This window comes from Populus trichocarpa, chromosome 19 (assembly GCF_000002775.5).
Source record: "Populus trichocarpa isolate Nisqually-1 chromosome 19, P.trichocarpa_v4.1, whole genome shotgun sequence".
Lineage (NCBI taxonomy): Eukaryota > Viridiplantae > Streptophyta > Magnoliopsida > Malpighiales > Salicaceae > Populus > Populus trichocarpa.
The window spans coordinates 14,663,502-14,675,604 of record NC_037303.2 but is presented as its reverse complement, the minus strand read 5'-3'; the positions used below and the strand labels follow the sequence as shown (position 1 = coordinate 14,675,604).

General features: G+C 35.0%; 1 protein-coding gene across 1 annotated transcript; it reads left to right on the top strand.

Moving 5' to 3' along the window:
• Nucleotides 1-7,765: 7,765 nt before the first annotated feature.
• Nucleotides 7,766-11,729, top strand: LOC7458848 (probable leucine-rich repeat receptor-like protein kinase At1g35710). The gene is made up of 2 exons (XM_002325642.4): nt 7,766-11,266; nt 11,353-11,729. Exons 1-2 carry the CDS (start codon nt 7,792-7,794, stop codon nt 11,727-11,729), a joined length of 3,852 nt encoding a protein of 1,283 aa, XP_002325678.3. The 5' UTR covers nt 7,766-7,791.
• Nucleotides 11,730-12,103: the final 374 nt, after the last annotated feature.

Genomic DNA, 12,103 nt, shown 5'->3' with positions numbered 1-12,103 from the left:
TCTATTAGGAAAATATGGAGAAACAAGAGATTCTTGTCTTTTATTAGTGGAAAAATGGAATGGAAGTCGTCACCTAGTATTTGGTCACTAGGAACCCTAACTGGTCTTAGAGATCGGGTACGGAGACTGGTTGCGTAAAAAAAAAGGTATTAACACCCCAAATACGTCCTATCTAAGGTAAGTTGCATTGTTTTATTGTCTGATAAAATCTAAGGTCTTGTCGTGTTTTCTAGTTGTTGGTCAGTCTATGGTTTAAGAAAAGTCTTTCTCGGTAAGGAGATCCTTATCTTATCGGGTAAAACCTAACCGTTCTAACATCAACAAAAAAAATTAATATCCAGAATACGTCTTACGTATAATGTCGTAACCTCATATACTAAAAGAAATTTTTTTTTATAGAATTTTTGAAATATTAGCCTAGTTCTCGTGACTTTAATAAACTGGTTATTAAAGCCAAAATGCATGTTAATACATATTTTAAAATTTTTGTTGTATGAAAATATGATATGATTTTTTTTCTTTGAGATACTTGGTCGTATGCTTGAAAACAAAAACATTTTTTTTTCAATGTTTTGACGGAAACTAGGTATTTTAATACTGAATTTGTATCTTTACGGTATAAAAATACAAACCAATACTAAGCAAGATTCAGTAGAAAAATCTGCGGAAAATCACAGATATTTTTTTGAAATAATTTTGGAAGAAAATTTCATTCTTTATTTTTATTCTTTTTAGAACTGGCCGGACCCGGCTCAGAAAAGAAACTGGGCCAAGATCAACCAAAAAAAATACAAACTATCTCCTATTGGGCTGGACTCAGCCCAGCCACATGGACTAGGCTGATAATCCATCTCGGACTGGTTACTGTGCCCGTGCACAGTAACCAGCCCAAATACAATGACCCGGTTACTGTGCTTATGTATAGTAACAGGGTAATTATTTTTCCTTGCTTATAGAAACGTGCACAGTGCACGTTCTGCATGCAAGAAGATGAAATGGGAAACAAAAACAAGGGGAAGAGAATTACCTGGAATGGAGGCGTTGTCGTTCATGGTGCTGGTGGCTCATGGTGGCGTTGGTGTTGCGGCAGCCGACTGTGGTGGCAAACATTGGTTCTCTTTCTTCTCTTCTTTGCTTTGGTGTGTTGTCTTCTTCCTCTGTTTTTTGTTTCCCCTGTCAACAGTGTTCTTGCCTCTTTGCAGTGGCTTTGTGGAGGTGTTGTTGGTGCTAACGGTGTTGCTGGTGGTGGCGAAGAGGAAGACTGGCGGTGGTACGCGGAGGACGCTGCTTCGGTTTCTCTGTATTTTCTTCTTCTTCCTCCTGCCTTCTGTCGTGCTTCTCTCTGCTTTTTGTCTTTTTCATCTGTTCTTCGTTCACTCTCATCTCTCTCTTTCTCTCTTAGCTTTTCTTTCTTTTTCCTATTCTCCCTTGTTCCCCTCTCTTAGTTTGTTTCTCCTCTGTTCCACTCTCCTTTCTCTTCCTCCTTTTTTTTTTGGCGTGGGGATCCAAAAATAGGTAACAACAATATAAGATAACTTTAATTTATGATAAATGCTAATTTTAAATACAGACATATTTCACAATTCAAAGAATTAATTAATGTGATTAACTATTGAAAGTGAAAAGACAAAGAAAAGGCTAAGAGATGCTGGTTCAAAAGGAACACCATTCCGTAATTGGGTTATATCTGAAGTTGTAGACCTTGAATTGAGGTCTAGTTATTTTTTTTATGGAAAGCTAAGATGTAGATCTATAACTTTTATAAAAAATCCAAGACTCATTTTAATATATTTTTAAATAAAAATTATTTTTAATAAACACCACACAACAGAACTTCAAGCAAGAACTAGCTAGGTAAATTGTTAAGGGAAGATCCTATTAAGCCCGTTTGGAAACGCGGGCCAACCCGTGTTTCCAAAAAATTTAAATTTTTTTTGTTAAAAATTAATATTTTATATGTTTTAGATCGTTTTGATGTGCTGATTTCAAAAATAATTTTTAAAAAATAAAAAAATATTATTTTAATATATTTTAATAAAAAAATTAATCACAACTACATTCTCATAGTATTTGAGACATAACCCTCGTGCCAATGGCTTGGAAACTAGTCGTTGTTGAAGTACGTTTAGTAGTAATTTTAGTTCTCTGCAGCCTAAATTTTACCACCGCAGCAGATAGGATATTCGCATCAACTCCAGCTTTCCCTCATTGAGTCACTTTGAAGTCTGAACAACAATCTAAGTCTGTACAAGATCCGACTAAACTTCAGAAAATGGACTGATAGGAACTTGACCAGGCTCATTGAAGTACCATACTTGTTTGACTTGATCCTGTGGTTGTCACGTGCGGTGATTCTTAAGCTCTATTATTTTTATATTTTAAAAATGTTTTTAAAAAATTTATTTTTTAATTTTAAATTAATATTTTTTAGTGTTTTCGTATCATTTTAACATCCTAACATCAAAAATAATTTTTTTAAACTAAAAACTATTATTTTAATATATTTTTAAATAAAAATTACAGTGAAAAACATTCTCAATCAGAAACACTCCTAGTCTTCTCAAATTCTTTGTCAAAGGTGCCCTCCATTATCTTTTCAGTGGAAAATATGGAAAGGGGGAAGAAATTATTGAAGAACTGGAAATTACAAAGTGATACACCCACGAGTGTGTCTCACGATCAATTACATTATCTCCTATTGAATATATAGATCTAGAAGTGATCAAACTGTTTAAAAAAACTTTCGAAATTAAAGTTTCATTCATAGAATTCTTTGCTTTTTATTACCCTTTTTTTACTTTTGAAATATATAGATCTCTGTTAATTGCTTTTTAGGTTGTTCACGCGGCTACTAATGCCCCAACAACAGTAGGTATAACAACCAGCATAGATTTGATTTTCACATGGTGTTTATTTTTCTGCCCCTACAGACTGGCAGCAGACCAGACGGTCTACTAGTTCTGGGCAATGACCTCCTCACCGGCTTTTTAAGCAGATCATCAAGTGTCAGCTCTGCTTCTTTTTTGGTCATACCACCCCCAATATGCTCAGTTTCACATCAGTATTAATCATCAGCCTTCTACTCATCTTATAGTTGGTTTCCTTTTTGCAGATAGTTGGTTCTCGGATGATGATGCGAACCAACACGTTATTAAAGTGACCCACCCACAAGTTTGTCTCACGTACATTACAATAACTCCCATTGAATATAGAAGTGATCAAATTGTAAAAAAAAACCTTTTGAAATTAAAGTTTCTTTCATAGAATTCTTTGCTTTTTATTACCCTTTATTTACTTTCATATTCAATTGGTCATAAAGAAGCTATGTTCTCTATCATCCCTCAATACTTTCATAGTGATTAACGTTCTTTATCAATCTCATCTCCTCATCTCCCGTTGGAAATAGTTTATCTATTTCATTTTTCTGTATACTTGTCAAGCACGAGAATTTGAAGAAAAAGCAAAAGTGAGACGACTTGACATTGTAGAGACCTCCATAGTATACACAAGGCAGTGTGCATGCATGTGAACGTAGGACTTTCAAGTTAATGTCGCAAACAATGATATGAAAAGGGGAAAAAAAGTTGAGTTGGAATTTTATCAGAAAGAAGACAACCGTGTCAAGCACGAGAGCAATCATAGTTTTAAATTTTTAAATCAGAATAATATTTTGAATCGTTATATATATTATGGATATGTTAATTGTCCATAATTATTCAGAAAAAAAAACAAAGTTCATTTATTCACTGTTACTCATTTATTTAATAAGTAAAAAAATGAGAAATTATTCATCTTCTCCATTCATTTAAGACTAAAATTCTTTAATGTGTCTCTACAATTGTACATGTTCTCAATCTTTCTCTAAATTTATGATCATTCTCCAATTTATTTTTTTGTACTAATTTTTCATCCAAACTGTTGTAAATACTCTTGACTTAAGAGACTCTAAATTGTATTGGAAATAGCTTTGAAAATAAATAATCAATCCCTATGATTTTAAATCTATTTGTAATTTGATCCTTTCTCCATTTCATGGTCCTTTTCAATTTATTTTATTTCCTTATATGAAATAGTAAAAGGAAAAAAAAAAGATGAGATGGAAAAATTAATGAGAAAAGGAGGATATTTTCTAGAACAAAAAACATTCAATCAAGCATATTATTTTGAATAATATAAATCATATCTTGGGACTTCACTTAATAACTTAAGCTATTAGGTTGAGATGGTTATTTGACATGGTATCAGAGCCTTGATGACTAAGCGGTCATGAGTTCGAATCTCACCATCCTCATTTATTTGATAAAAAATCAAGCACAAGGTATTGTGAGTCTATGTAAGTTTCAAGCCCGAAAAACTTTCACTTGAGGGGGTGTGTTAGAGAATAATACAAATCATATCTTGGAACTTCACCTAATAGCTTTCTATTGGAAATGACCTTCTATTATAGAAATTAGTAAATACAAGAGGAGAAAATATTGTATATATAAAAAATACAATTAAATTTTAGAGAGTACATATCTAAGTAGTTCTTATTGAAAAAGATAATAAATTTATTTATTTAAATTTTATGCACTATCACTAGCCTAGTTAATTTCAACTTAATTAGAGAAGAGATGTAATATTCAATGATTTTTTTTTTAAATTTCAATCATGTTTTCTTACCTATAAATACCTCTTTATGGAAGAGCCTAATCTACCAGAGCAAACCATATCCTATGTCTCTTGAAAACACACTATGACGTCCTTACTAAACAACCATTCTTCTCGTTCTATTATAGAATGAATCTATATAGGAAATATTATAGTTATACTCTTGTGTTGTAATCTTCATTATCACCATTGTATATTGCCTCTCTCTCTCTCTCTCTCTCTCTCTCACACACACACACACACACACACACAGATATATATATATATATATATATATATATATATATATATATATATATATATATATATATATATATATCTGTGTGTGTAAGGTTGGCTAACCAATATGTTAAGCCTCTCAATTTTCTCAACTTGGTATCAGAGCTTTCTGCCGTTAGAACTCTTCTCTCCCTCTCCTAGATGGACTCTGCTGCTGCTGCCGTGACTTCTCCCCCACCACTGGTGGCGTAGCCCAGCCGGCCAGCCATTCAGCAGCTGTTGCCGATGGTTCTTTCTCCCACCAGCAGTAGCCCCAATCTGCAGAGCAGAACCATGGTTCCTTCTCCCATTTTTCTGTCGTCTCTCTTCACATCATGGGGACAAAAAATCCTATCATTATGTTGTCCAACACTCATCAAGTGGTCTCATTGAAGCTTATGACTACCAACTATCTCTATTGGCGAATGCAAATGAAGCCATATCTTATTGGTCAAGGTGTTTTTCACTTTGTCGATGGCTTAGTGTCGTGTCCTCCCTCTCTTGTTTCTGACAGTTCTAATGACATTGGTTCTTCTTCGGCAATCAACCCCTCTTTTCTTCGTTGCAAGCAACATGATCAGCTTATTTTAAGTCTGTTACTCTCCTCTCTCTCCATGGACGTCCTGCATCTTGTGGTAGATTGTTAGACTTCTTTTTGTGTTTGGCGCACTCTTGAGAAAACGCTTGCTTCTTCGCCAAATTCTTGAATTATGCAACTTCATGGTTCTTTTCAAGATCTTCGGCAAGGAGATGCTTCGGTTACTAAATACATGCAGCACGCCAAGTCATTGTTTGATGAATTGGTTGTTGTCAGCCGACCTCTTTCTCTTGAAGATTTCAACCTTTATTTATTTCATGGTCTTCGCAGTGAGTTTAAAGACTTGGTCACTAGTCTTGTAACCAAGGCAAACCCATTGTCATATATTGACCTTCACAACCATCTTTTTACTCATGAGTTTATGCACAAGTCTTCTCTTCTAGCCATGATTGTAAATCCGCCTTTATTACCCACACCATCTCTTTTACCCTCTACTCATCTTGCACAGCATCGGCACCGATCTGATTTCAGCCGTAACAGAGGTTGTTCACGTGGCTACTAATGCCCCAACAGCAGTAGGTATAACAACCAGCACAAGTTTGATTTTCGTGGTGTTCATTCTTCTGCCCCTGCAGGCTAGCAGCAGACTAGACGGTCTGCTGGTTCTGGGCAGTGGCCTCCTCACCGGCCTTTTGAGTAGATCATCAAGTGTCAGCTCTGCTTCTCCTTCGACCATACCACACCCCGATATGCTTAATTTCGCAACAGTAGCCACCAGCTTTATGCTCATCTTACAGTTGGTTTCGTTTCTGCAGGTAGTTGGTTCTCGGATGCTGGTGCGAACCAATACGTTACTAAAGTGATACACCCACAAGTTTGTCTCACATAAATTACAATATCTCCCATTGAATATATAGATCTAGAAGTGATCAAATTGTTTAAAAAAAACTTTCGAAATTAAAGTTTCTTTCATAGAATTCTTTGCTTTTTATTACCCTTTATTTACTTTCATATTCAATTGGTCATAAAGAAGCTATTTTCTCTATGATCCCTCGATACTTTCATAGTGATTAACGTTCTCTATCAATCTCATCTCCTGCTGGAAATAGTTTTTCTATTTCATTTTTCTGTCTACTTGTCAAGCACGAGAATTTAAAGAAAAAGCAAAAGTGAGAAGACTTGACATTGTAGAGACCTTTATCCCTTCATAGTATACACAAGGCAGTGTGCATGCATGTGAACGTAGGACTTTCCAGTTAATGTCGCAAACAATGATATGGAAAGGGGAAAGAAAGTTGAGTTGGAATTTTATCAGAAATTAGACAACCGTGTCAAGCACGAGAGTAATCATAGTTTTTAAATTTTTAAATCAGAATAATATTTTGAATCGTTATATATATTATGGATATGTTAATTGTCCATAATTATTCAGAAAAAAATTTTTCATTTATTCACTGTTCCTCAATTATTTAATAAGTAAAAAAATGAGAAATTATTCATCTTCTCCATTTATTTAAGACTAAAATTCTCAGTCTCTACAATTGTACTTGTGCTCAATCTTTCTCTAAATTTATGATCATTCTCCAATTTATTTTTTTGGACTAATTTTTCATCCAAACTGTTGTAAATACTCTTACTTAAGAGACTCTAAATCCTATTGCAAATAGCTTTGAAAATAACTAAATTAATCCCTGCGATTTTAAATCTATTTGTAATTTGATCCTTTTCTCCATTCATGGTCCTTTTCAATTTATTTTATTTAGAGGGAAAAAAAGATAAGATGGAAAAATTAATTAGAAAACGAGGATATTTTCTAGAACAAAAAAATTCATTTAAGCATATTATTTTGAATAATATAAATCATATCTTGAGACTTTACCTAATAACTTAAGTTATTAGATTAAGATGATTATTTGACATAGTATCAAGGTTGTGCAAATTTAAAACCCAAAGGGCTTTCATTTGAGAAGGTGTGTTAGAGAATAATTTAAATCATATATTGAGACTTCACCTAATATCTTTCTATTGGAAAAGATCTTCTATTATAGAAATTGATAAATACAAGAGGAGAAAATATTGTATATAAAAAAATACAATTAAATTTTAGAGATTACATATCTAAGTAGTTCTTGTTTGAAAATAGTAATAAATTTATTTATTTATTTAAATTTTATGCACTATCACTTGCCTAGTTAATTTCAATTTAATTAGAGAAGAGATGTAATATTCAATGATTTTTAAAAAAAAAAATTATAATCATGTTTTCCTACCTATAAATACCTCTCCATGGGAGAGCCTAATCTACCATAGCAAATCATATCCTATATCTCTTGAAAACACACACCATGACGTCCTTACTAAACAAACCATTCTTCTCGTTCTTTCTACCCATCCTGTTTTTTCTCCCTCACATAGTCAACTTTTCTTCTTTCTTTGCTTTAGCTGAACACACTTCCTCCACAACTTCACTATTTGGTAAAAATACAGAAGCTGAGGCTCTTCTCGAATGGAAAGTCAGTCTTGACAACCAAAGCCAATCTCTCCTTTCTTCCTGGGTCGGCATGAGCCCATGCATTAACTGGATTGGAATCACTTGTGACAATTCTGGAAGCGTCACCAATTTGAGCCTTGCAGACTTTGGCTTGAGAGGTACGCTTTATGATTTCAACTTCTCGTCCTTCCGTAATCTTTTTGTTCTTGACCTTTCGAACAATTCTCTTTCTGGAACCATCCCACATGAAATTGGAAAGTTGACGTCTCTTTTCGTTATTTCATTGGCTCAAAATAATCTCACTGGCTTGATCCCTTTCTCTGTTGGAAACTTGACAAACCTATCCATATTCTATCTTTGGGGTAACAAACTCTTTGGTTCTATTCCTCAAGAAATTGAGTTGCTAGAGTTTCTCAATGAACTTGACTTGTCAAATAATGTTTTAACCGGTAGAATCCCTTATTCCATTGGAAAATTAAGAAATTTATCTTTCCTTGTTCTTTCTAGTAACCAACTCTCTGGTCCCATCCCTTCTTCTATTGGAAACTTGACAAGCCTATCTAAGCTATATCTTTGGGGTAACAAACTATCCGGTTCCATTCCTCAAGAAATTGGGTTGCTAGAGTCTCTCAATGAACTTGACTTGTCAAGTAATGTTTTAACCGGTAGAATCACTTATTCCATTGGAAAATTAAGAAATTTATCTTTCCTTGGTCTTTCTAAGAACCAACTCTCTGGTCCTATCCCTTCTTCTATTGGAAACTTGACCATGCTCATTGAAGTATCACTAGAACAAAATAATATCACTGGTTTGATCCCTTTCTCTGTTGGAAACTTAACAAACCTATCCATACTCTATCTTTGGGGTAACAAACTCTCTGGTTCCATTCCTCAAGAAATTGGGTTGCTAGAGTCTCTCAATCAACTTGATTTGTCAATTAATGTTTTAATCGGTAAAATCCCTTATTCCATTGGAAAATTAAGAAATTTATCTTTCCTTAGTCTTTTTAGGAACCACCTCTCTGGTCCCATCCCTTCTTCTATTGGAAACTTGACAAACCTATCTAAGCTCTATCTTTTGGATAACAAACTCTCTGGTTCCATTCCTCAAGAAATTGGATTGCTGGAGTCTCTCAATGAACTTGGCTTGTCAAGTAATGTTTTAACCAGTAGAATTCCTTATTCCATTGGAAAATTAAGAAATTTATTTTTCCTTGTTCTTTCTAATAACCAACTCTCTGGTCACATCCCTTCTTCTATTGGAAACTTGACAAGCTTATCTAAGCTCTATCTTGGGAGTAACAAACTCTCTGGTTCCATTCCTCAAGAAATTGGGTTGGTAGAGTCTCTCAATGAACTTGACTTGTCAAGTAATGTTTTAACCGGTGAAATCTCTTATTCCATTGAAAAATTAAAAAATTTATTTTTTCTTAGTGTTTCGGAGAACCAACTCTCTGGTCCCATCCCTTCTTCTGTTGGTAACATGACAATGCTCACTTCACTTGTTCTAAGTCAAAATAATTTATCTGGATGTCTTCCTTCAGAAATAGGACAACTTAAATCGCTTGAGAACTTGAGATTACTTGGGAACAAACTTCACGGCCCATTGCCCTTAGAGATGAACAATCTCACCCATTTGAAGGTTTTGTCTTTGGATATCAACGAATTCACGGGTCATTTGCCACAAGAGTTATGCCATGGAGGAGTATTGGAAACCCTTACTGCTGCCTACAACTACTTCTCAGGTCCAATCCCGAAAAGGTTGAAAAACTGTACTGGTTTACACCGAGTAAGACTTGATTGGAATCAATTAACAGGAAATATATCTGAGGTTTTTGGTGTCTATCCACATCTGGATTATATTGATTTGAGTTACAATAATTTTTATGGTGAGCTTTCTTCAAAATGGGGAGATTGTCGTAGCATGACAAGCCTTAAAATCTCAAACAATAATGTTTCTGGTGAGATACCACCAGAGCTTGGGAAGGCTACTCAACTACACTTGATTGATCTGTCATCAAATCAGTTAAAAGGAGCCATCCCAAAAGATTTAGGGGGTTTGAATTTGTTGTACAAGCTTATTCTTAACAACAACCATCTTTCAGGTGCCATTCCCTTAGATATTAAGATGCTTTCCAATCTTCAAATCCTTAATTTAGCATCTAATAATCTGAGTGGATTGATTCCAAAACAACTTGGGGAATGCTCAAATTTATTGTTGCTGAACCTCAGCGGTAATAAATTTAGAGAAAGCATTCCAGGTGAGATAGGCTTTCTACTTTCTCTTCAAGATCTTGATCTTAGCTGCAATTTCCTGACTCGAGAGATACCGAGGCAACTTGGGCAACTGCAAAAGTTGGAAACTCTAAATGTCTCTCACAACATGCTTTCTGGACGGATTCCGAGCACTTTCAAAGACATGTTAAGCTTAACAGCTGTGGATATATCATCCAATAAGCTACAAGGCCCCATTCCCGATATCAAAGCCTTCCACAACGCTTCATTTGAGGCATTAAGGGATAATATGGGTATATGTGGCAACGCCAGTGGTCTAAAGCCGTGCAATCTTCCAAAAAGCAGAACAACTGTTAAGAGAAAGAGCAACAAACTTGTGATTTTGATTGTACTCCCTCTTTTAGGAAGCTTGCTTTTAGTGTTTGTTGTGATTGGAGCTTTATTCATAATTCTCCGCCAAAGAGCTAGGAAGAGAAAAGCTGAGCCAGAAAATGAACAAGATCGAAACATATTCACGATATTGGGCCATGATGGGAAGAAGTTGTATGAGAATATCGTTGAGGCTACAGAGGAATTCAACTCCAACTACTGCATTGGCGAAGGAGGATATGGAACTGTTTATAAAGCAGTGATGCCAACAGAACAGGTGGTTGCTGTGAAGAAACTTCACCGGTCACAAACAGAAAAGTTGTCCGATTTTAAAGCTTTTGAAAAGGAAGTTCGCGTGTTGGCAAATATTCGACATCGAAATATTGTGAAAATGTATGGATTTTGCTCACATGCAAAGCATTCTTTTCTGGTTTATGAGTTCGTTGAAAGAGGAAGCTTGAGAAAGATTATAACCAGTGAGGAACAAGCAATTGAGCTGGATTGGATGAAAAGGCTAATTGTTGTGAAAGGGATGGCTGGGGCTTTATCCTATCTACACCATTCTTGCTCTCCTCCGATCATTCATCGAGACATTACCAGCAATAATGTCCTTCTGGATTTGGAATATGAGGCACATGTCTCTGACTTTGGCACAGCTAGAATGTTGATGCCTGACTCATCCAATTGGACCTCATTTGCAGGTACTTTTGGATATACTGCTCCAGGTGCGTAGCTTTATTTCAACATCAAGTTAATGTCTTTTCGTTCAACTATTTGATAAAAACTAAGCATAATCAAATTTTTTTGGCAGAGCTAGCTTACACAATGAAAGTGACTGAAAAATGTGATGTCTATAGCTTCGGAGTGGTAACAATGGAGGTGATGACAGGAAGGCACCCAGGCGATCTCATTTCAGCACTCTTATCACCAGGATCTTCGTCATCATCGTCGATGCCACCGATTGCTCAACATGCACTATTGAAGGATGTGTTAGACCAACGCATCTCACTTCCTAAAAAAGGAGCAGCAGAGGGCGTTGTCCACGTGATGAAAATTGCACTTGCATGCTTGCATCCCAATCCCCAATCTCGGCCTACAATGGAGAAAATTTATTTGGATCTTACAGCTGAGTGGCCTCCACTGCCTATGGCATTTTGCACAATAAGTTTGGGAGATCTCTTCTCATAGTGTTTAAGCTACTTCTTTTCAATTATCAATTGGAACAATAAATTTTTGTAATATGAATTTCATCATCGAACTTTATTTCTTTCAAATTATGTTGGCACTGTTTTATACATTAGAATTTATTTTTCTTTGCATGATGTCACATACATGAAGGGTTTGAGAATATTCTGACTTTAAATTGAAAATCAATACTATGGAATAAAATTCTAAGTTATAGCTGAAAAAATTAAAAGAACAATAACTAAAATTAAAAAAAAAAAAAAAAGAAACTATCGATACAAATTAATGAAAAACATAGACAGCTGATTGCTCCACCCATTAATATTCACAGCTAATTGTGATATATATTTGCCCTCATTCCCAATACAAGGAGAACA

What these genes read in the sequence shown, in the direction of transcription:
- LOC7458848 (XM_002325642.4), top strand. Translation starts at nt 7,792, where the DNA reads ATGACGTCCTTACTAAACAAACCATTCTTCTCGTTCTTTCTACCCATC. An exon ending in TTTTGGATATACTGCTCCAG is followed by an intron (nt 11,267 to 11,352) that starts GTGCGTAGCTTT and finishes TTTTTTTGGCAG; the next exon opens with AGCTAGCTTACACAATGAAA.